Source organism: Nesoenas mayeri (assembly GCF_963082525.1).
Source record: "Nesoenas mayeri genome assembly, chromosome: 1".
NCBI classification, from domain to species: domain Eukaryota; kingdom Metazoa; phylum Chordata; class Aves; order Columbiformes; family Columbidae; genus Nesoenas; species Nesoenas mayeri.
In genome coordinates this window covers 113,887,048-113,911,646 of record NC_137541.1, presented here as the reverse complement: position 1 = coordinate 113,911,646, position 24,599 = coordinate 113,887,048, and the positions used below count along the sequence as shown (strand labels likewise).

The following is a 24,599-nucleotide window of genomic DNA, read 5'->3' as shown; positions in this document are numbered from 1 at the left end:
ACCGCTAAACCTGAATCCGAGGCAGGCTACCCTTTCTCCCCGTTCCTCGCCGCAGGGGCGTGTTAACGCGGAGGTGGCAGCGGGGGCCGGTGGGGCCGGGGTTGCTCAGCCCCTGCTGTCCCCCACGCCTCGCTCCGCCCGGGACACCCTGCGCTTCCACGCGTGACGTCTGGCCACAGGCGCAGGGTTACGGCGCGCACGATCACGGATCGGCTGGGCAGACCGCTACCCCCTTACTCTCCGGCGGGGCCAGGGTCGGCGGGGCGGGCCGGCAAGCAGGGAGAGCGGCTCCCGACATCTCCGGCGGCGGTGGGAAAGTTCCCCAAACTTCGCCCCAGTGGGGCGGAGCGGAGCCGGCAGGGGCTGCCCCATCGCCCCCCTCCTGCCCCGCACACACACGACTCGTTGGCTCCCACCCCTTCCCGGTCAGGCCGGGCCCTCCCGCGGCCGCCACCTCCCCCGGCAGGGGCGGGCAGGGGGAGGAGCGCGTCGAGCCGGGCCGGGCGGCGCCGGGGGGGACTAGGGGGAGCTGCTGCACCTGATACACCGGGGCGGGAGCGCGGCGAAGGAGGGAGCGGCGCTGCCCGCCGCCTGCGAAAGCCTCTGTTCGCCGTTAGTCAGCGCTGGTCTCGCTGCTCCTACCTCCGCCCGCCCCTTCTGCGCGGAGCTGGGCTCTCGCTCCTGTTCCCCTCGGGGCCGGCGGCAGAGCGTCCTCCTCCTCCTTCCCCCCCGGGCCCCATGGCTTCGTCCGGCAGCGGCATGGAGGAGGTGCGCGTCTCGGTGCTGACCCCGCTGAAGCTGGTGGGGCTGGTGTGCATCTTTCTCGCGCTGTGCCTGGACCTGGGAGCCGTGCTGAGCCCCGCCTGGGTGACGGCGGACCACCAGTACTACCTGTCCCTCTGGGAGTCCTGCCGCAAGCCCGGCAACTTGGACAGCTGGCTCTGCGAGTCGACGCTGCACAGCGGTGAGATACAGCTGCCCCGGAGCTCGCCCCGGCCGTTTTCTCCCCAGCTCCGCTGCTCCCTGCCGGCGCCACCCCGGCTCCGCGACCGCCCTCTGCCTGGCCCCTGCCCCGTCCCTCCTTCAGTTCTTTCTGCCTTCCCCCACTACCTCGGCTGCCTCCCGCTCCCCCGGTGCACCCCGTGAGCTGAGACCCCCTTAGCCCCCGTGCCCTGGCTGCCCTACCAGGATCCCCTGAGCAGCTTTTCCTTCACCTTTGTCTCCTCCGGAACTGTGTCCCAACCCCTTCCCGGGGCCAGCATTCCCCCGGACAGGAGCAGTGTCCGGGGCTCTGCCCCGCCATCCCCCGGTTCCCCTCTGTGCTCCTCGTCCCGCCCGCTACCGCCCCTGCTCCACGCCCGATTTCACCCTCCGATCACCGCCGAGAAAAAATCCCCAGCACCTTTGTTCTCCCGTCCTCCACACTCCTCTCGTTCCTGAGCCGCTTCGTCCATCCTCAACCTCCACCCTGCTTCCCTGGTCCCAGCGCTTGCCCTTCCCGCGCTTCACGGCCCCGAACCGGCTTCTCCCTGGCTTGCGGGCTGGGGCGAAGGCGGCGGCGGTCTCTGTAAATAGCGTGTGCTGGAGGCGGGGAGCCCGCGGAGCCCGTGCTAGGCTCGTCCGTCTGCCTGCGAGATGGTGTAGGGTGCGGGAGAGATGAGCGGTTTGCTTCCGCGAGCGAAAGGGGTGACTGATTTAATATCTGCCTTTGCCTGTATTTTCATGAAAGATCTCGAGTTTGCACTAGTTTTGATCGTTTATCCGTGTGGCAGTTGTCCTTATACAGTAAGAAGCTGTTGGGGATCAAGCGTCTTATAATTCCCCCCCCACTCTGCCGCCATCCCCCGAAGTCGCTAGTCTTGGAAAGTTGGGGCTTCCTAACCAAAGCCAATCGTTATTTTTGTCCCGAGTGAGGAGTTCTGGACTCTGGCCTTCTGTCCGTCCTCTTGGGTGTGTTTCTGTGTGTCTTTCTCTAGCAAGTATCAGTCTTCCCATCGTCTTTCATACTTCTTTGCCCTCTTGCCACACTCCCTGTTTTGATTTCTTGATGCTCATTTGTTCTTCAGCTTTCAAGGTATTTGGTCATAGATTTTTTTTTTTTTAATTTCACTATTGCTTGGAGTACTTAAAAATGGGTTGTGAATAATATAAACAAGCTGCCTGTTGAATATTTTTCAGTAAATTATTTTGTAGTACAATGATCATTTAGATTTTTATCAGTTATTATATTCACTTTACGCCTGATAGCAACTTCTGGAGTCCCAATAGAAACACTGACAAATGAAGCCAGCCTCTTCTCCCCCCCTGCCCTGGCCCCATTTTCATCCCCATCCCTGTCCTCTCAACACACATGCTTGCATTGCTAAATCATCCATTTGGATTACTGTGCTCTCTGGTTGGGTAGATCATACAGGAATAAGATGTTTGTTTTGAGGAAAAAAAGGCAAGGGGCTGACTGTATATTCTAGATGCTTTCCTATTTCCTCACTTTTCTGAAATCCTTGTGTAGGTTCTGGGAAATAAGTGATCTCTGCTTGAGCAGAAATTGCACAGGTTCCTTTGCTGCTCTGGTTATTTTTTTTTCTGTTATTGCGTGGAGTCATATTTGAGGGTTTGAATGTTGTTTAGGGTTTTGAGTCAGGTAATGCCAAAACAAACTGTAAAGAAATGTCAGTTTCAATCAGTTACCAGGGTATCTGCAGAAACTTCAGAGAGCTTTCTTTTTCTTCCCCAGTATAAATGGAAATTTATGTAGGAATGTCAGCTTCTACGTGTCTCCTTAGCAACGTGAATCCTTTGCCCCTTCTCCCTGTCTCCTGAAATACTATCCCCTTGATTGCAGAAAGACTTTTCAGATGGCTTGAATGAGAACCTGCTTCAAATCCCCCCACCTCCACACACACTTTTATTTGGCTCCCTCCTCATTCTATCTCCCCAGTGCGCATGCGTGTACACACTCACAAAAGTGGGACATTAACAAGAGCAGGACAGCTTATGGAACAGCATAAAAGGACACTAATCTCTCTCATTTCTTTGTTGGTCACCTGTCTGTTTGTGAGAAGGCAGAAGATGAATGGGCGAGGATGGATGGGCATGAAATGTAGTATTGTTAGATGCTGTGTGTTGAAAATTTGCCCTCTCCTGGTGCTTTCTTCTACCTTGAGCAAAAATTCCTGCCTGTCTAGTTTTATTCAAGTTCCTTGAATGAGCTTTACTCATTTCCTTAGATACTTTCCAGTCTAGTGGAGCCAGGTTTCACAAACTACTGGGGAAGAAGTGAATGATTGTTTTATTTGAGGTGGTGGGAATAAACCCTTTATTTTCTCCATGTTTGACACACAATGCTGCACTTGAGGAGCCCTGAAATATGAGAAACTGTACTGTTTTCCCTTCCCCTTCTATGAGTGTGTTACAATTCCCCTTTAAGTCAATAGGAATGCTCCCAGTAAGTTCACCAAGTTGGATTTGGCTCATATTTGAGACCATTTTGTGTGCTTGCCTTAATATTTTAGGTGCATTTTCCTCTTATATCAAGAATCTAGCAAGCAGTATATTTTGGAGATAGCCAAGAGCTCCCACAGGGAAAGCTTTTTTAGCTCGATACTGGTGCAAGCAGCTTTGTAGCTGGCTAGCTGTGAAAAGCAGTAGTACACACAGGAAAAAGGCATCTTCACCCCTGGTTTTGAGAGATTTACTTTATCATCCCTTAAAGCAGAGCACCTCAAGTGGCACCATCAAGGGCAAGCTCATGCTAGAAGCTGTTAAAACATATTTGAGGTTTAATTAAAAACCTTTGTTGTAATTAGATGTAGGACCCCTGACTGCTATCAAAAGGGCAACTTAGTGGTGGAGAGCAGAAGGAAATGTACAGAGCATGATTGCACAGGCTGTTAGAGCAGGAAATAATCCTTCTCGGTTTTCCTTCAGCATTGCTAGTGCTTGGAGCATGTGTTCTTGCATTCATTCATCCACTCTGTGTTTTGAGGGTTTTTCTTTGTTTTTTTGTTTTTTTGGTTTTTTTTACAGCTTGAAAGCAATCCTTTGCTTTTGTACGGTTTTTCAAGTTGTGTAAGTACGTCACAATATTGCTGGTTCAAGTATGTAAAATAGTAAGTCAAATTAATTTTTAGAAACCTGAAGAGTATAAAATATCTCATCTTAAATTGATTTTATTCTTTTTGAGTCTTTAGGGTCTACGGAAATGAGCTATTCATTTTTTTTTTCGTGTAATTGAAGGAGCTAGAAAGGTATTCTTGCATATCCCTTGTTTCCCTCTTCTCTTGATGAAATTCTAAAATTCCCACTAATAGCAACTTCAGGAGCTGAAAAACTAATAAAGTTGCCAGTATGGAAAGCAAATCTTGAGATCCAGCAATGCTGCCTTACAGTTTCACCAGCTGTCTAGGCATAAAATTATTTTCTATGATCAAAGCTTATCTTGGCTGATGCACAAGTTGTCATTAAGTCAGCTGTCTTTTAAACTCATGTGCTAAACTTAAAAAAAAATCAAAACAGAAAAAACAAAAACCAAAACCAAAGACAAAACAAAGAAACACAAGAAAACCCAACCAACCAAAAAACCAAAGAACTTATGAGGTTTGGAGTGTTCCTTTGGTGTCTTTAAAGAAAAATTTTTTTAGACCTCATTTGAAGTGTATTATGTCTAATTTGTGATGGATCATTTGCAGATTTATCAGGAGTTAAGAGTTATGTATGAATATTTATTTCTATCACAGCATCTGCTTAAAATTAAATGTATCTTATGTACCGCTGTGTGGTGTGTCAGTACCTGTGCAGGAAGTTGTTGTCTTCCTGCAGAATTAATAACACTAAATTTGCATGTATGCAATAGACTGCAGCCATTATAATTCTTTAAATCAAAGATATGTAAATATGGTGTTGAAGACATAAATGATTCCGTAGAATCTGATCTGCATGTAGACATTCTGTCTTTTGGCTTCAGTGTATGTATATGCTATTCATAGAAGACAATGGCTTCTTCACAGCATTTCAGTTTATTGTGTAGATAGCATATATAAAAATACATTGGAATGGTTTCATACTGGTTAACCATATTCATTCTGGTTTATGGGGAGCATATGACTTTGTTAATTCTCAACCTGTGTATTTGTTTATGCAACATTCAGTTTTCTGTAAGATCATTATACTCTATGAACTGTCTGTGAATGTTTGAAAGACAAAACAATCTCAAGGAAATAAGTGCAACAGGGTCTCTGTACATGTTTAAACTTGGTGGTAAGCTTAACTTAAGCATAGTGCAGTAAAGCAGTCTAGTTTTGTCCTTATAATGCTGTTCTAATTTGTTCTTAAAATAAAAAAGCATCAGAGGCTACTCATTTGGTAGCGCTTGAAGGGGTTTAACCTTAATTATACATTAGATGCAGATATCCGAATTAACATGGCTCAATAGTCTTGGATGGTATCTGCTTGTTTTGAATCTAAGGGGTTGTTCCAAGGGGAAATTGCTAGCTCAAAAGCAGCTTCCTCATTAGAAGATGTGGATCATTGCTCAGAGTTGATGTTGTCATATATTTGTAAAAAGCTCAGCAAGGCTGATAGTTTGCTGTAAAATAACATAAGAAGAGCAAATGTAATTTTATTAAGTCTGAAGAAACTGGCTCGTACAATGTAAGGAACAATTAATAAAACATTTCTTCTGGGTTTGAAAACTATAGTCTGTCGTTTTGCATATTACTCTCTTTAATACTCATCCCAAACGCTTTCTGTGAAGGTGAATATAAAATCAAAAGCTATACTACTTCAAACTCACCGTCTGAGACCCTGAGCAAGCTGATTTAACTTTGAAGTTGAGTCTGACTTGGAGATTGGCCTTGCTTTCCCCTGGGAGCTGGACTAGATGACCTCCAGAGGTCCTTACCAACCTAAATTATTCTGTGATTCTATGATGACTGATACACTATTTACACCTAATGTCTACCTGCCTCCTTCAGTAGCTTCAAAATGCCTCAAATTTGTTAACTACACCTCAGAGTAGCCCCAGATAGAATATTTTAAGGTATGCTCCCTCTTTCACAAATGGACCAATTATTTTAGCCTCAGGCTTCCCAAGGCCATGCTCGCTGGCAACAGCAAATCTAAGACTCCTGTTCATTAGTCTGGAACTTCTAGTATCATGGAGGCTGCTATTTCAGCCACCCTTCTCCAAGCAGCTAAGAGACGTGGTTACAGCACATTTGTGTGTAACACATGAAGCTTGTGTGAGTGTAGCTGATCAGATCGAGAGCATCACACACCTTATCATTGATAATACTCTTTTAAAAAATAACTCACTAAGGCTAGAAGTCTTCCTTTGTTGTTACTGCTGCTGTTCATTGCAGTTTAAAAATCAGTAGTGTATCCTGTTGCTTTAAATCTTGTTTATTTAATAAAGAAGTCTTGCACCAGTAAGTTTAAAGATGTTCTTTGTGTTAGAAATAATATAAGTGGTTTAAATATTTGATGAGATTTTATATTTAGAATCACATAGAGTGACCTTGCCTCTCTTATGGATTTGTGGCCAAAGATGACCACATAAGATTCAAGGTAACATCAGGAGATGGGATAAAGTCTATCCAGCTGTACTGCTTAATGTGTTTTTACTTGTTCCATTTCTGTAATATAAAGGCCATTGTTTTGATGGGAAATACTCATCGAACTATTTTACATGCTAATTGTTCTTCTCAAGGAACAATGGAATGAGTTCTGAAAATTGCAAAAGATTACCAGTTTGCTTGAAGAACATCAGTAACTGTGGGAAATAATCACATTCCTGTTCCAACGCAAAGCGTACTTCTTCCTTCTTCAGATTACTAAAATGCAGTAGTATATATAGAAGAGGTCAGAAAAGGTGAACTTTTCTTGAAAAGTTTATATAACACTTCTCCCACACTTCTCTCCTAATGACATACTTCTAAAACTTCCAGGTTTTTGTGAGGTTCTTGGAGTTGTGGATGTGTGTGTTTTGTTTTTTTTTTTTTCTTGAATGAATGCATATCCAATAATTAAAATGGCATAGTAGTGAGCTAATCTCAGAAGAATGCCACGTATCCAATGAAAGAAGTGCCTGAGTACATGCTGTACTATTCTGTGAATGAATTATAGATTACATGACTTTCTGTAATGCTGTGCTTGTCTTGAAGTCTTCTGTTGGCAAAAGTGATGTGCAATGCGTGTTGCCTTTAAATAATAAACTAAAGATCTATATAATGGCAGCACTTAAATCTTTATTTGAAGATGCACTTCATTTAAAGGATTTCACTCTATGACTTTAGAAATACAGGCAGTCCACGGCTCAGATAGCAGCTGTACAGAAAAAGGCAAAATGTATATATTTTGAATAAATAAGGAATGTAAGCTTTAATCTTCAGGAGAGATGTGTGTCATGGACAGATGAGCAAGCACCTGCTCTGTTTCAAGTTGCTCATACATCTGTAACCCCCCCAGGCATTAGACTGCCTTGTTGCCTGGCAAAATCTGTCTTCTATGCACGACAGCAGAGTTGCTTACCATATTTTTGTTGCTTTTGTTGTTCTGCCTGATCTCCTGTAGAGAGGGGAGATAAAACGTGAGGTGGTGTTGAAGCACGCAGAAAGTTTCAGTACAGGAATCTCGAGGACACACATGGTCTGATGACCACAGCAGCTGAAACCGAGACATCAGGCAGATTAATGTAGCCCATAGCTTATACAAGACTGCCGTAGAGATCATCCTGAGAAACTGAGACCGTTTCTGCTTTGTGTTGCTCACTTCTCTGGGAACCAAACTGCACCCTGCATGCTCACTGGCATCTTTGGGTGGAAGGCATGCCATGCTTGCCATTGAAGGATGAATGGAGTCTGCACCTTGGCTGCCTAATGAGTCCCCTGACCTAGTGAGCATGTCCTTCCCTGGCTGAGGAGGGGAGGTGGTGGAGCACCTACTGCCTACTGCATCCTGCCAGTGGGCTGCTATCATGCCTAGAACAGAGCTGACCTCTTCCCCTCTGATCACAGTTATCGTGCTGTGGAGAAAAGGAAAGGCATAGGAGTAGCCTGAGCAAGAGGGATGCAGCTCTGTACATGACTGTTAAGGAATTTTTCCTCAACATTGAATCACAGAATGTTAGGGATTGGAAGGGACCTCGAAAGATCATCTAGTCCAATCCCCCTACCAGAGCAGGAACACCTAGGTGAGGTTACACAGGAAGGTGTCCAGGAGGGTTTTGAATGTCTCCAGAGTAGGAGACTCCACAACCTCCCTGGGCAGCCTGTTCCAGTGCTCTGTCACCCTCACTGACAAGAAGTTTCTTCTCAAATTTAAGCGGAACCTCTTGTGTTCCAGTTTGAACCCATTACCCCTTGTCCTATCATTTGTTGTCACCAAGAAGAGCCTGGCTCCATCCTCATGACACTCACATTAATGAGGTCACCCCCCTCAGTCTCCTCTTCTCCAAGCTAAAGAGCCCCAGCTCCCACAGCCTTTCTCTCATACGGGAGATGCTCCACTCCCTTAATCGTCTTTGTTGCCCCATTGAGAGAGCCTTGAGTCTGGGTTGCCGTATGGTAACACTCAAGTGTTTTTGTGCGTCAGTGGAAAGGAGTATAAACAGCACCAGAAAGGTGGAAGGGACCAGTTAGGTAAGAAGCACTTCAAAGCAAGACTCAGATGTGGATTCCCTCTTGCTTATTGGTTCACACACCATGTAGATCTCATGTTTCTTTTTTTCCAGGTTGGGTCTAGCAGACAGAAAAGGAGAGCAGTTTCAGTCTGCTGTAGTGGTTAAGAAATTTTTCTGTGAAACAGGAGCAGAGGTTCAAGTCTGGAGACAGAGCTGGGAAGCAAAGACCTTGCAGTTTCTGAGAAGCCCTCTAGCCCCTGGTATACTGCAGCTAAGGAGACACCTGCCTTTCCTCCTTAATTAGTCATGTGCCATTGTTATCCATTAGCTTTCTGTGGCTCAGCAAGATGCAGGCATACCGGGTTTGCCCCATTTAGCTGTGTTTTGGACACATCTCTGTGCTTGTTCGCTTTTTGTTTGACTGGCTCTACATGACTCTCCACTTGGCATCAGGAATGCTAAATCATGTTACAAACATCTTGTACAGTAAATGGAAAGTGATTGTTGCCTTATGTGGAGCCTCTGAATTATCCTTAAGAGGTACTTAGGGATTTTGGCACCCAGCATAAAATCCTCAAAATTCTATTTGGGTGTTGTCAAAATCCTGATAGAATTAGAGCTGTGAGAAAGCCTCACTGTCAAGCCCACCTGCATTGTGCAAGACTTGGGTTATCGAAGGCTTTGTCCCGTGAGCTACTGTGTGTGGATGAAGACCAATTTCTTAGGGAACAGCTCAATACGTAAATCTTTTGTCAGAGAAGAAGCAGAAAATTGTTTTCTCTCTCTTCCACAAACAGCTTTTTAACATATCTGTGACCTCACAGAGTTATTTCGTGCATTCAAACTCATGCCTTTCAGAAGAAAGCCTTGGTGTAGAGTCTTTTGAGTTCTGTCTTAAGGAAATTACATGTTCAGCCACAGCTGGCTGGTTCCTGCAACTTTGGTAATACTTTTTAATTGTCTGTGTGACTTGGGGATCCACACACACCAAGTCATTTTGATACCTAAAAAAATCTTGCTCTCAATCCATAAAATAAAATTTAAAAGCCAGAGTGCATCTGCACAGCAACTAGCAGTAATAAGCATACTATACAAACTGACAATGAGAACAATATATCTATTTGTTGCAATTTTTGTACAAGATTCCATCATGAAAAGTTGTGGCTAGAGCAACTTAGTGAAGGCTTGATATGGATACTGCCCAAAAATGCTTCTCTCAGTGGTGTGGAGAAGTGTGTGCTGCAGAGTCTCAAAAGATGGAACTTGTGGTGCTGACCGCACAAGAGTGGAGGAGTATGGACCCAGTAACTTCTGGACGCTGTTCTTCCCAGCTTTAGCCAATATCTCCTTCATCCAAAGCAGAATTCATTTGAGCAGCTACTTAAAAAACCCAATAATTTTGGCTCAGGTGAGGTTCCAAAGGTCTGACTTCTCTGTGGAATAATTTAATGTAAGAACTTAATGGTGACTGCAATACTGATCTTTCTCTTGGTATTTCCATTGAATTCAGTGGAGCTTGGACTTTTGCAAAAGTCTGTGCATCTGATCATGCTGAAGAAAGAGGAAATCTTACTGATTGCATGACAAATAAATATACTCTTAGAAACTAGATTCTACCTTTCTGTTTTTACGTAATCGGTACACTTTTAAAATTTCCGTTGGCTATTTGATGGCTAAGTTGATGATGAGTGTTTAGGAACTTAGAAATAGTTTTGAATATAAAGCAATTAGGAATATCTCTAGCTATCTTATTTATCTTAGTTGATTGTTATGACATGCAATGGATTATATTTAATTTCTTATGCGTGGGTGCCTCAGCTTCTATGCTTTACTTGACACATTCTTTCAAATTCATTATTCTTGAATTTAAATGCTATATTACAATTTCTAAGAATATTTATTGGCTGAGGGCAGGTACGTGATAAATAGAAGCTTTGCAATGAATCAGAAAAACCTGCCTAAGAGAGGTGTGTTTTGTTTTGTTCAGTGCTAGACGAGGGTCAGTTGTTGCTTCCATCAAGTAACACCTGCATGTATTTTCTTACTTCAGCATCTATGAGGAGAGGACTTGGTGGAGACCACAGAATCACACAGAATCACAGAATGCTAGGGATTGGAAGGGACCTTGAAAGATCATCTAGTCCAATCCCCCTGCTGGAGCAGGAACACGTAGATGAGGTTACACAGGAAGGTGTCCAGGTGGGTTTTTAATGTCTCCAGAGAAGGAGACTCCACAACCCCCCTGGGCAGCCTGTTCCAGTGCTCTGTCACCCTCACTGACAAGAAGTTTCTTCTCAAATTTAAATAGAACCTTTTGTGTTCCAGTTTAAATCCATTGCCCCTTGTCTTACCATTGGTTGTCACCGAGAAGAGCCTGGCTCCATCCTCATGACACTCACCCTTCACATATTTATAAACATTAATGAGGTCACCCCTCAGTCTCCTCTTCTCCAGGCTAAAGAGCCCCAGCTCCCTCAGCCTTTCCTCATAAGGGAGATGCTCCACTCCCTTAATCATCTTTGTTGCCCCACAATGGACTCTCTCCAGCAGTTCCCTGTTTTTCCATTGTATGAAAGCAAAGAATACTTGTTTATTTCTCAAGAGTTGAACTGAGTTCAGTTGCACTGTCTGAAAGAGCCCTATACACATATTCCATAACATGTTTTTATGTCCACCACTGCTTTTACTGTGAAATACCATGTTGATAAAATATTTAATTTTGGAGGAATTTGCTGAAAACATGGAATCTATGACAATGCTAGCCTTTTGTGTTGCTCTTTCTTGAGTTAAAAAAACAAACAAACAACAACAAAGTAGGTATTTAAAAAAAAAACCACTTCAGAACTTTGAGCTGTTTTCTCCTTATTTTATGGCTTTTCTTGATTTTATCCTAGTGCTGAAGTATTATTTCGCCTAAGAAATAGAGCAGATAGAGCTGCCCTTAATTAAAAATTAATATCCAGCTTAAAGCCTTGGGTCGTTTCATTTGAGGGGAAGAAGGGAGGAGGGTCACATATTTCAATGTGCAATTAACACTGTGCTTCCATATCATTAAGAAACAGGCATAATTTCTAAAGAGCAATGAGACCAAGCTGTCCTTACAAAAAGGCACTGACTTATGCATGAGGAATTAAAGGAAAAGAAACATTATCGTCATAGGTGGGGGTGTGTGTTTATTTATTTATTTATTTTACTGAACATGGTAGCTCTAATAAATTTTACACCACCGTGTATGTTTTGAAAATGTGCTAAGTACCTATGTTCATATTCATATGTATTTCCAAATATTGAAATCCCCACCCATAAACTAATAGGGAGATTGTTGTAATAAGAACTATGCAAACCCTGTCATCACCATCAGAACTGCAGTATGTGTTTCTCATGGTTATAGACATTGTGTTGCTTCTTGTACAGTGCAAAAACTTATTTAGATTTTCATACCTAAAAATGGTACAAGTTAAGGGAGACTTTCTTATGAAATCTGTCTCAAGTTACTTACCAATTGTCAAAAATGTGTTAATTGTAGTTGTCTGGATGGGATATGTGGCATTATCAGTGCAATTCTTAACATCTTGCTAAAATGATGAAATACTGAAAAAATATGAAGTTATGTTTTCATTTGACTCTATGGTTATAAACCTACAAAGCAACTTAATTTTGGTGTGACTGTAAGACGACAGGGCTTTTCAAAATCTTAAAGTTTATTAAGATCTGTGGGAGCGCAATTTTATTAGTTCCTAACATTTTTCTTAGACAGTGGATGTGTTGTGTAAATAAATGGTAGTGGTGTACAGTGAAAAATTCTGATGTATGTTCTGAAAGTGTAACTGAATTGTGGTTTTAATCCAGGAAAGTAATAATGATCATGTATAAGTTCCCATTTTACTCATGTTTATGCACGTTCCTATCTCTCTGAGAACAAGCAGTCCCTGAACTGGGTATATAGTAACTTGTTTGCAAGATTGGTGCATGCCTAGAAATGGTGCAGGCATATTCTGGATACTCTATGGGCTTATGATGTTTATGTTCTGTGTACCAGTAACACTACGTAACAGAGCAATCTGCTGTTCCCATTTTGATGCTGTGTGTTATAAATCAGTCCCAGGTAGTCTGAGGAAAATTACAATTTTTTATTGCAGAAAACTGAGTTTGCTGTATGTGGTTATGTTGTTGTAGCTGTCTTAACTTACAGGGTGTTCTTCCTTCAGAGGCAGTGATTCAGTTTTCTTTTACTGTTTCTTTTCTTCTGTATAAAGTCCAGTGGTCTGGATTTTTTCTTAAAAAATAATTGCTGTTAAGTAGAATGCCCATGCAGAAAGTTTTACTTCCTTAATCCAACATAAGCTTTATTTTGTCACCAGATCAAATGGCTTTCAGAATTGAAAGTTAAGGTTTTTCTAAGACGACAAGGAGATTTACATATGTGGTTTCCATGGCAGGCAGTATAGGAAAGCTCAGTCTGGTATTCTTTGTGCACTCATGTCTGACCTTCATGATGTTCTTTAACCAGAATCCCTCCCAGCTGCAGCTCAAGGTAAAGGCTGGTGGCATTGTATGCTCCTGTAAACAGATACTGGAGCTAAAATAGAGGCAATTCCAGACATTGTGGCCCAGAGCACAGCGCTCAATATATGATCCTCAGCTAGCAGTGAGGAACAGTAAGAGCCTCAGTTTTGTCCTACTGCCAGCATCGCTGAGTAAGTTCTCTTACTCAGTACATTAGTTTTGTTTAACCAAGTCAGTTCTTTTTTAGTTGGGAGTGTAGGTGTCTTCCAACACTGATGTGTCCTTTTACCTCCCACATCAGTACTATAGTAAGGTAGTTTGTTTATTTTTAAACTGTTCCAAAAATCTATAGATAGATCTGTCCTGGAAGTAAAGCTATATTCTAACCCCAAGCTTATATCATTTTTGCCTTAGTTATTTTCACTTGATTGGTGGTCTTGCCCATACAGTCTTGGAAAACAATAAGGTGCTCAACTTTTTTCCATGGAATTGCTACTCCAGTGTTGCATGCTTTTTGTTTGCATTAGACTTTGGCATCTGATCAATGTGAAGACAAGATTTAATATTTTATTATTTGTAGCGGCTTTCAAAAATCCTAGTTTCTGAGTTTTCCCATCTGGTACTTTGATTTACTTCATCAATTTTTTATGGCTTTTAACTTTGGGGTGGTATGGATTTATGTGTCCAGTTTTTGTATCTTTGTAATTTTCTGGTGCAAGGATTCCTTTCATGTTGTTTTGAAGTGGTCCATTCTCTTTATTTATTTCTGTATTTTATATCTGTAATGCACTTTGATATTGGAAGAATACTTTCTAAATCATCAGTACACTAACCATGAAGGATCATGTCAACATTAAAAACCATTCCTCATAACATTCCCATCCATAACTAAAGTCGTATTTCCATCCCAATAATAGTAAAGCAGTGGGACACACAGCAAACTGATGTTAGAGGTTGCATGCTGAAGGTAGGAGAATAAGAGATTGCTCCCAGCCTTGGGTTCTGGTCTGGTAAGAAGACAAAAAGTAAAAGAGATTGGAAGGTTGAGTACTTAGTAATTAAAATGCTAGTAAACAACATCCCTGGATTTCTAAAAAGAATAAAAATAAATGTGTGTTTTTCCTCAAAAACGACTTTAAAATACCTTTCTTTTTTAGCAATGCTTTTATAGCTCTTCTATCCACTTTCTTCTTTTAATCTCCTTCATCCTTTTTCATATAATATATGAAAGCTTTTTGGTGGTAATAGCTGCCAGCCTTCTCAAACCCCACAGCTGCACTGGCAGTATCTTCAGCAGATTAGATCTCTCATGAAACTAGATGTACTGTTTTTTAAAACACTGAATTTTGTTCTTTTCAAAAAGAGAATGTGGGGTTTTGTTATTCTTATTTTAGTAACCTTAAGGTATCTAACTTTATTTTGGAAATAATTAAACTTATTTTCTTTGAACTATGTAATGCATTTGGATGCTTTGCTCTGAATATCATATTCATGCTAGTATTTTCAAAGTAATAAGAGATGCATTGGTTTCATATGTCCTTTTCCCACAAGCTGATTTTATATGATCTTCCTTGAACTACTATACAATAGTGATAAACGATAAATAGTGATCCGACTCATTTTCTTGATGCCCATTTTTGGAGTGAGACAAGGTCTTAAATATTCTTTTGCAAAGAGAGACAGCACGAAGCCCGTGCCTTTCTAAAATCTTTCAGAAGCTCCTATGTGAGGTCTTGGGTGTTGTATAGGTCCATGATGGCCATCAGCTTGCAAATGGTTTTCGTGTGACTTTAGACTGTAAGGATATTGATTATAGCTGCATCCATTACGTATGAAGATAACTAGAAAATACATGGGGCCAAATCCAGAAGTTGCTTTTGGGGGGGAAAAAAGACAAACTGACACTTCAGGATAACTGGTATTTTAAAATGGACTTCAGATTTGACTTGGTCTGCATCTGATGATCATTACTGCCTTTATAGGGGCCTGACTTCCACCTTTTTCTTTTTAGTTATTATTCTATTTCCTGCCTTTACCTGAGTTTTGTTATTCACATCGTGTGGCCTTGGTACTTCCGAAGTGACAGGTGTATATGATAAGCCTCTGTGCATTTCCCTTCCTATGTCACCCTAATCAACTCAAGCAGAGGTTTGACTTTCACTCTCTTCTGTGAGAAAGTTACAACAGAATGGTCACACAATAGCTAATCCTGAACCAGCCTGAATTTCTCATTCTAAATTGGACAAAAACCGAGGGACCAAATTATTCAGTCTTACTTGAGCCACAATCCCAGTGAGGCCAACTAAGCCTTGAAAAAATATTGGAGGTTGTCGCACTTTGTTCCTGAGTTACATCTGTTGTATAAAGGTGTTTCGCTAATTAGGAGAAAAGAAATCCAAAGCACAGTTGTTTATTTATCTGAGCCTTGATGCAGACTCTGCGTTCCTTATATTCTGCTGTTTCTTTCAAGCCTATGGGCTTGTTTTACTGAAATTATATTATTATATTTTTCCCTTTTTTTTTTTCTTTTTTTCCCTAGACTGGCAGATAGCTACTCTTGCTTTGCTGTTGGGTGGTGCTGCCATCATTCTCATAGCTTTCCTGGTTGGGTTGATCTCTATCTGCGTGGGATCTCGGAGGCGGTTCTACAGACCGGTTGCAGTCATGCTCTTTGCGGCAGGTAAGCAGATTAGTGGCACCATTATGAAAATTTCATGAGAGGAGCTTCACTTTTGTGATGGAAGACATGCCTTGTTCTGCATGCTAATTCAGAGGCATTTGGTTTACTTCAGTGTTAACTCCGGTGAGGTTTGTCAGGATACAGGTTCTGCACAGCATTAATTATTTTTGCAGTTGCATTATTATTGGTTCATAAAAAATTATTTATTTGCATTATATTTATTGTTTTGTGAAGTGCATGCAGCAGGGGAAACTACAGAGGATAAATCTCAAAGTACCATTTTCAGTCTGTGACTTTGTGCTGCTTGATTTTTATCCTTCATGCAAAGCCATTTCTGTTATTTTAATGTTCTTCCTTTTACAGTTTTAAACCAGGAAAAATTAATGCTTAAATGTGAACCCTCGAAGCCCTGTGTGTGAAAATAAATAGGATTATGTTGCAAGGTGTTTATATATGCCCCTGTGCCACAAGGAATTAATTTGATTCTGTCAGCTTGCTTACTTTGTTATTAATTTAACAAGCTGTCACAGTTTAGTCCCTGTTTGGTTTTAAAAACAAGAAAGTGGAACAGTTTATATAGACTGTCACAAAATCTTAAGGGAGACCTGTGAATCTGAATTGTCTGTAAGACTGGTCTAGTGAGATATAATTACAATATCACATCATCTCCTTTTGTACATTCTGGTGGTTTGGGGCTCAGTTAGCATGGATATTTCAGTTTCTCCTGAGATTCACCAAGCATGGTTTGCCTTCATCCTGTCACTCATTTCTGCATTGGGGCCAGCAGCTTAAGCCCCTTCTGATAGCCCATAATGAAGAGGATGACAGAGCCCAGTTTTCAGGATGTATTTAAAAAAAGCCACTTACAAGGATGTGAAAAGACAAGAGCACAGAATTTGCAGGGTATTCAGGAGCGAAACAGAGCTCCGGGGAAGGCTCCTGCTGCCCCCTGCTGTTAGTGATGCCTTGAATGAGCCGCAATGCTTGAAGATGCACTTTTATTTGTTCAAGAGGTGTTAGTAGGTCACGTTTCATTTGCTTTTAGAAAATGAATGCAACCTAGGATCAGATTTCCTGAGCGGAAATTGTAGTTTTTGTGCTATGTGACACATTACTTGCTTGGTTGAATGAATAAAGGCACTGGTGCCGTTGTTTTAAAATTTAGTATTAATTCTGAGATTATAAAGCATGCTGGGCAGTTAACTTCAAAGGAAATGGGATTATTGAATTTTTGTAGTCGTATCTTATTTGGCTTTTGACTTACTACACAATGTTAACAGAAATTAACTTAGTCAGTGAATGGCTGAACAATTACTATCTTGCCATATTGCTCATTTACTATGTAGTTAAGTCTGTACTAAAAAAAAAAAAAGAAGCAAATTTCCCCAAGAAAAAAAAAAAAAATCCCAAATCCTGCCATTTGGCTTAAAGCTTAATCTATTATTCTCTGTATAAAATTAGTTTTAGTCTTTACTATAAAAGTTGGGAAGAGGAATGGGGATTTAATGCTCACTTGCATCAAAAAGGAAAATATATTGGTGCTTTAGCTTGTGAGTGGTGTTCACCCCTTTCTTTTGCCTCTGCGTGTGTGTGTATGCACATGCATTTTAAATAGCCGTGACCTGAATATGATAAGGAGATGATGAGGCTGAGACAACCTGCCCCATTCTTCTTCATTATCTGGCAAACCTGAGGAGAATCCTTTTGGGATTTGATGCTGACATAGTTAGTGTCATTTCCTACAGATATTATCTTTGATGTTAGCTATTTTAAAGGTGAATATGGGCTGGCATATCTTGAAAGAATTATGGAAAGAGTCTCCTACTGAAGAGGGGAAAGTTAAGGTTGCAGCACAGTGGAGTTTGTATCTTATGCCACTGTCCATGAATTCAAACCATCACCTGTGGATTTCACAGAAAATCTTTGAGGATAAACCTCACCCTGACCTATGAATCTGCTGACAGGACCAAATATTGTGTATGGCTCTAGGTAGGAGTCTACCAGCTGCCCCTGGAAGAAGGACACAGACTGAATTGCCCAGAGGCATTTAACAATCTGTATGGGTGTCAGGTAGAAAACGTTGTTGTGTGTGAGAAAGGACAAAGTGGAAAAGTGATTTCCAGGCCCTTTAGAGTCCAAACAGTTGTCTCCAAGCATTTTTTCTTCTAGTTTTGATTTTATTTATTTTTTTTTTTAATTATTCTCAGCTTCAGGTGTCAGTTAGCAGCTCTGTAGGTGAGGAAGAAGATTGACTGACTAGGACTGGAAGGGATGAGAAAGCACAAAAATAGTTCAACCTAGATACTAAGAATAAGCCATCAAGTGAATGTGTTTAAACCACATACTGTCAGCTCTGTGTAATGGGTAGACGAAGAGGTATACCTCAGGTAATGGAAAAATGTGAAGCATCCAGAAAGGCAGGTGGAGAACACTCTTATGTGGAGCCACCTTTGCTCATACAGCTTTTCCAGCGTTTTTGGTCTAGTAGAGGTCACTAGCTAACATACTTGCTGGGGTGTCTTAGTGGTCATGAACACAACTGACGCTGAAAGCTGCATCCTCAAAGTACAAGCTCACAAACTTGTCAGTTTGGGAGTCTCATGATACGGTTACCAGGTAACTGCATGCTAACTGAGCCTAATTTAAGGGCAGAAAGTGTAATTGTTCAAAGTTGTCACAGTGGCACACCAAAACCAAACCAGACACTTAACAAACTCAGAGCAAACTTTAGTCTAGCCAAAATAGTTCAGCAGAAAACTAAACTAGAAACAAGGTTTATCAAAATCATTCAGCACTCCTACAACATTCTAACCACAGGTTCAGGATACAGGTTGGGAACTCATTATTATACAGCCAACATACAGGATGTAGAGAATTCCCAAAATTCTGGAATGATGACTCAAAATGTGCACCTACTCAGTCACAAAGGAGGACTCTCAAGGGTAACCCAGAAGATATAATGTCTCACTGGTAGGATGAGAGTGTTCAAGGGCAGTCCAGAAGAAACATTTGCTCACCAAAAGGTTGAGGAGCTTCTTTGGGCAGCATCCCAATGCAAGGAGAGAGTCCCCAGCTGCAAACCCGCTGTTCCAAGGAGACCTTACTCAAAATGAGATCTCCAGCAGACTCCATTTGTAACCTGGGTCGAAATCTCCTCTGTGGAGATGGTCATATGGTCAATGGTCTAAAAGCTTCTCTCAGTTGAGGTGCCTCATTGGCCAAGGGCCCTGTCTGTTGACCAGAGGGACTTGCCTTTCCTGTTCCCTGATTGAGGTTGGTGTATGTGTCTCCAGTCACTGTACAGGGTCTGTCAGTCCAAGAGGGTGGGAGGGGAAGGTACCTGCCACAAATCTCCATAAAAGCAAACGAAATGGTAATTTAAAAGATTATTGCCTTCTGGGGCCATGTTTTAATAGTGTTTAGAAGAATAACGTGTTGCAATTAGTAAGCTTTTAACATAATTCACCGGATGCTCTTATGTGTCAGCTAGGTAAACTGTGGGTAAGTGGAAGTATTATAGGTGAGAGAGTAAAAGAAATTAAGGCAGATAATATTTAAAGAATACTTAGAGGATGTATCTTTCTGTTCTGTCAGAGAGTCAGAGCACAGTCCAACTGGATTGTGTCCTGAGTTCTGTACTATTACCTGTTTTCATAATGATGGGGAAGGTAGAATAAAAGTCTTCTTGTCAAATTTTCCAGTGAAGCTAGAAAAAATGTACAGATATATTGGAGAACAGAAATTGATTTTGAGAAACCGATGGAATGATCTGAAGAAGTATGACTGACTTCAGTAGGATGTAGTGCAAGTTGCTACAGGGCAGTAAAAAAGAGTCATAGCATCAAAGAAATATTGATAAGAAGGATACTCTGTATGTGATGCAGTCCAGCCTTCTTGTTGAGGCAAGACAGATGCTAACAATAGGTCAATCAGCTGCAGCTTTGTCTGGACCAGTCTTGGAGAACTGCAAGGATGAAGATTCCACAGCCTCCCGAAGCATGTCTTCCTGGTGCCATACTACCCTCCTTATGATTTTTTTATTTTCTTTCCTGATGTCCATCCTGAATCTCTGAAACTGAGATTTGTGTCTGTTGCCATTATCTTAGGTTGCATGGTGCTACAAAGAAGTAGTATTTGGGTTTGGTTTTTTTTCCATTACTGCAGCTACATTTTCTGGTAACTGTAGTCTGGTTTGAAATTGCTCCTTAGCCACCTGTTCGTGAGTCTAAATAAACCTAGCTCACACATCCTCCTCTTAAGGATGATTTACTTTAGGATTCTGATTATCTTGGCAGCTCTCTGGACCCTCATCCTTAATTGGTCAATCCAGGTTCACTACTCATTGCTACTTTGTTCTGTATGTGCTTGGAAGTAGACTCCAAGAGAATGTGCTCCATAATGTTTCCAGGAATTGAATTGAGACTGACCAGCCTATAATTCTGTGGATTTTTCACTTCTAGCCTTTTTAAAAATGGACGCAACATTAAACTTTGTCCAGTCATCTGAATATCTCCTGATAACTGTGGGTTTTCACAGATGATAGAGAGCTTGTGATCACTTTGGCCAACTCTTTCATCATTCTTGGGTCAATCATATCTGTCCCCACAGTTATGGAGGCAACTAAGTCATCCCTAACTTGTTCCTGCAAGGTTGACGCCCTCCCAGACCATGTCACTTAGAGGTTCTGGAGAAAGTGTCATGGTGCATCATCTGTCACTAGATTGGCTTTCCTGTCCATCATTGTATAAATATGTTTTCTGGACTTCATTTTACAACTAATGCATCTGTGAAAATTCTTCTTTATTACCCTTTTTGCCATTTCCTAGCTTAATTTTGGATGCCGACTAGGCTTCAGACTTCCTGATTTTGTATCTACATATCAAAACAGTGCTTTCCTACTCCCCTTTCATTGTCCATCCTTGTTTCCTGCTCTTGTGTGCCCCTTTCTTGTGCATTGAAAAACTCCCTGTTTGGCCAGCTGTGCCGCCTGCTGAAATTCCCAATCTGCCTCTGTAGCAGGATGGTCTGTTCTTGAGCTAGCAGTATTTTAAAAATCAGCATAGACCCTTTTTCTCTTCATGCTGCTTCCCAATTAATTGCACATATTAAGTACAGATTACTTCCTAGACAGCAGTTGCATGTGCGTTAATCTTTGACACTGCAATACCAATTGTTTATTAATTAAGTGCTTTACTCCCGTGAATGGGCAGGAGGAACAGTGTAGAGAACACAAATACAAAACTTGCTAGCCAACACCACCTTTTTCAATTAGAAAGCCACATTATAAGGTTTTTTTTGACAGGAAAACTGTTATAGTCAAACAATTGAACAAGGAAAAAATATTACATTTTCCTAGTTTCAAAGCGTTTGTTATGATTTATGCATGTTTAATATGGTGAGTATATATAATGGCATATATTTCATATAAATAGAATAAAAGTAGTATTCCTGTTCCTGTGCAATTGTCTTGCAAGCATCATGGTGCTAGTCATAAAAATGGGTCGAAATTTGAAGTGAATAGTCTAGTTTGAGGTGATTAGTCTTTTTTGAGTTGCATTTTGAAGTGGTTTTTTTGTTTGGTTTTTTTTTTTTTTTACGATTTATTTTGCAGCCTTTTTTCCTATGGGAAATACTAGCATTTCCCAAGAAAGGTAGTTATATACGCTTCCCATAAGCAGGTCAACATAGCATGGAGTTCCTTTAAATTAATGGGAAGCAGATCAGTAGTTGCAAGCATTGGTTTTAAGATCTTTTTGGGTCATACTGGTCATTTTTCATAACTTCACTAACTGTTGTTTCTAGCCTACACAGGTTCCTTCTCCCTTTACAAGGAGCAACAATGACAAGAGGCAGAAAAAGTGCAAAGCCATGACAGTGTTGTGAGGAGTGGTTGTTTCCACTGGCCAGTTGCTGCCAGCACTTCCTTTGAGTTTTTTAATAACATAGCTGGACCAGTAGTAGCAAAAACAGGAACCCTCACTATAAAAATGTCTAAAATACCGGTTGTGGATGTTGCTCCTTTAGCCACATGTTCATCTTCCAACAGAATAATTTTTTTTGTTTTGTTTTGACAAGTCCAATCTGTAGATTAAAATTGAGCATACTTCCTATATTAGGTTGGGGGAAGATGGAGAGCTTCCTTGTTTGAAACTTGATATGCAGACAGCAAAGCAATTCCTGTATTGACTCAGCAGAGATGCTGCAGCCCCAGTTCAGGAAGCCACTGAAGAACTTGCTTATATCCATTCATCTTAGGAAAACCTTTTTGACTTTGAATGGTCTTAAAGATGTGTCAGGTACTTTGGGGTGTAATGGTGCTCTCGTTATACAGAATTGGAATGCATAATCTTTTCATAAGTGTAGGTGCTTCCCCTAGTGTACCTCGTCAAAATTTCTCCAGTGTTGCACAGTATTTTTATGAGCTGGCAGACAAAAATTATATTAAAATGGAATAACACCGAGTAACACTTCAATAACTTTAGGATTTAAAAAAATCCTGTGGATTTTGGTATCTACATCAGAAAATCCACTATCCAAACATTATTCAGGTTGTCAGTCTCAAGTAAGAGTCCAAAGACTAGTCTGTAGGCTAAGTGGGCTGGGATGGAGAGGAAGAAATTTCCAGTGAGCATTTTGTCAGGTGTTGTCACCAAGGGCGTGTAATGAACATGGGAGATCATTTCCCCATACCAGTGGTCCCTATCTGTAGGACAGGAGAGCGGTAGTCTCCAAGTGCCAGTTTGACAACACTAAAGCAGACTTGTGTAACTGAAAAGGTAAATGACAGATTTTGACTGTGTAAAGTGTTCAAGCAGTAGCAGAATATCAATAAAGTTATTTTATTTTTCCTGTAATTTCTCACTGTAATTTCAGAAGGGCTTGTGTAGTCCAAAGTAGTCTCCTTTTCTATTATCCACTGGTATTTTATATGGGCTCTGGCTTTGTAACAATTCTCTAAATAGTGTTCGTTCTCCTAACGATACCTAATAAACTGAAAAAAATTATTCAGTTGATGTTAAAGAAAGTAGTTATTATGGCATTACATTGCATACCATTGAACTTCCATCACAGCATGTCTCAGCCCTGCAAATACTTAAGCATATGCTTGACTGTGTAGATGTGCCCACCCTGACCATGATCAGGGGGCTGGGGTAGTTTGCAGAGGCCATCACCTGCTGAAATCTTTAAAAATTGGTAGTTTTTGAATGCTGGAAGGGATCACTGTGAAAAGGCCATATTTGAGAAGCAAAAAGGATGTTTTGTACATTCCTGTGATGTTTAATCTTTTGTGGGTGGCGGAACTAGAGGCCTGAAGAATCACTACATCAATACAGCTCATTCTTGTCTTCAAACCAAGTGTAATTTTCACCTGCTTACCTTGGAAACTGTTCTCCCAATTTTCTATTAACAGTGTGCCTGAATTTAAAAGGGAATGGATGCTGATGAAACTGAAATCTTCTTGTGAAAATTTGAGTTCTTCATCTGTGTATTTTCCTTTTCAGGTTACTGTATGTGCGCTTTTTTGATGTAGCACAATAATTAACAGGTTTGCTGAATTCCACTGCAGACATGTGGATCAGGCTGCAGGAGGTCTGGCTCAGAGACAGTGCTGTAGAAAGTAATGATTTTTAAGCTTTTTACTGCCTTGGATTTGATCTGTTTTATTAGCTTTTTTCCTCATGAAGCATTTCTGACCCACCCCCTAAATTTGTAATAGAAGACAGTGTTTTGCCAGTTGGAAGTTTAGTGACTGATCAAACTTTATAGATTCCCTGGTATTTTGTGTAACAAAATCATTAAATCTGATTACAGTACACAGTAATGCATATGAAATATTCAGTGAGTTTTTACTGAACATAAATATGTATCGCCTACTACAATGAATTATTTCTAGGCTAAGTAAATTATTTGATTCTGAGCTATAATTCTTAATATTCGTTTATTCTTGCTTCTCATTCTGACTTATTTATAATAGCTATAGAACAAGTGATTTCAGTTTTGCTATTATGGGAAGAATAATGACTGCAAACTAAAATACGAAAGAGAGAAAATATTAGAACTGGGAAAAGATTGCTTTCACTTTTTATTTCTTGGACATCTGAAGGATCATTGTTATACCATAGCAATAACATTTTCTCATCATTGAGGAAATATGGAAGAACTGCTATGATTTCTTTGGATTAAATGAAGGTGATTATTTTTTTTTTTTTCTCAAAAAGAGCAGTACTTACTAGCTGAAAATGCACCAAGAGCATTTTAAATGTGAAATTCAGTTTTGTGATGTTTTCCGTGTTTTATGGAAATGAATTAAGGCTTCTTCTGACACATTTGTTTTTTTCCATCTCTTTCAGTTGTTCTTCAGGTGTGCAGCTTAGTCCTTTACCCAATCAAGTTCATCGAAACGGTCAGCTTGAAAATATACCATGAGTTCAACTGGGGCTATGGCCTGGCTTGGGGTGCAACTATATTTTCATTTGGGGGTGCAATTCTTTATTGCCTGAACCCTAAGAACTATGAAGACTATTACTAGAATAATTTAATGAGAAGAAAAATCACTAAAGGATTACCCCATCTTTTCTAATTCACAGTTTTTTTAGAACACTTGTGGAGCACCAAACAGTCTGCTCTGTTGATAAAATAGCCTTTGCCTTTTGGGTGTGAACACTGTAACCAGCTTTTACAACCATTTAAAAGAACTGCAAACACTAGAGTTGCTGATTTTACATAGGCAGATGCTGCAAGCTGCTGATACATAAGCTTCATTTTTCCTGACAACAAGCAAAAGGATCTACGTGT

At 40.9% G+C, this 24,599-nt stretch overlaps 1 protein-coding gene across 1 annotated transcript; it reads left to right on the top strand.

The window, feature by feature from the left end:
• Positions 1 to 738: 738 nt before the first annotated feature.
• TMEM47 (transmembrane protein 47) lies at positions 739 to 24,357 on the top strand (the record flags this gene model as incomplete). Its single annotated transcript, XM_080363922.1, has 3 exons — positions 739 to 964; positions 15,663 to 15,803; positions 24,155 to 24,357. The coding sequence occupies 3 exons, from the start codon at positions 739 to 741 to the stop codon at positions 24,331 to 24,333; spliced, it is 546 nt and encodes a 181-aa protein (XP_080220048.1). The 3' UTR covers positions 24,334 to 24,357.
• Positions 24,358 to 24,599: the final 242 nt, after the last annotated feature.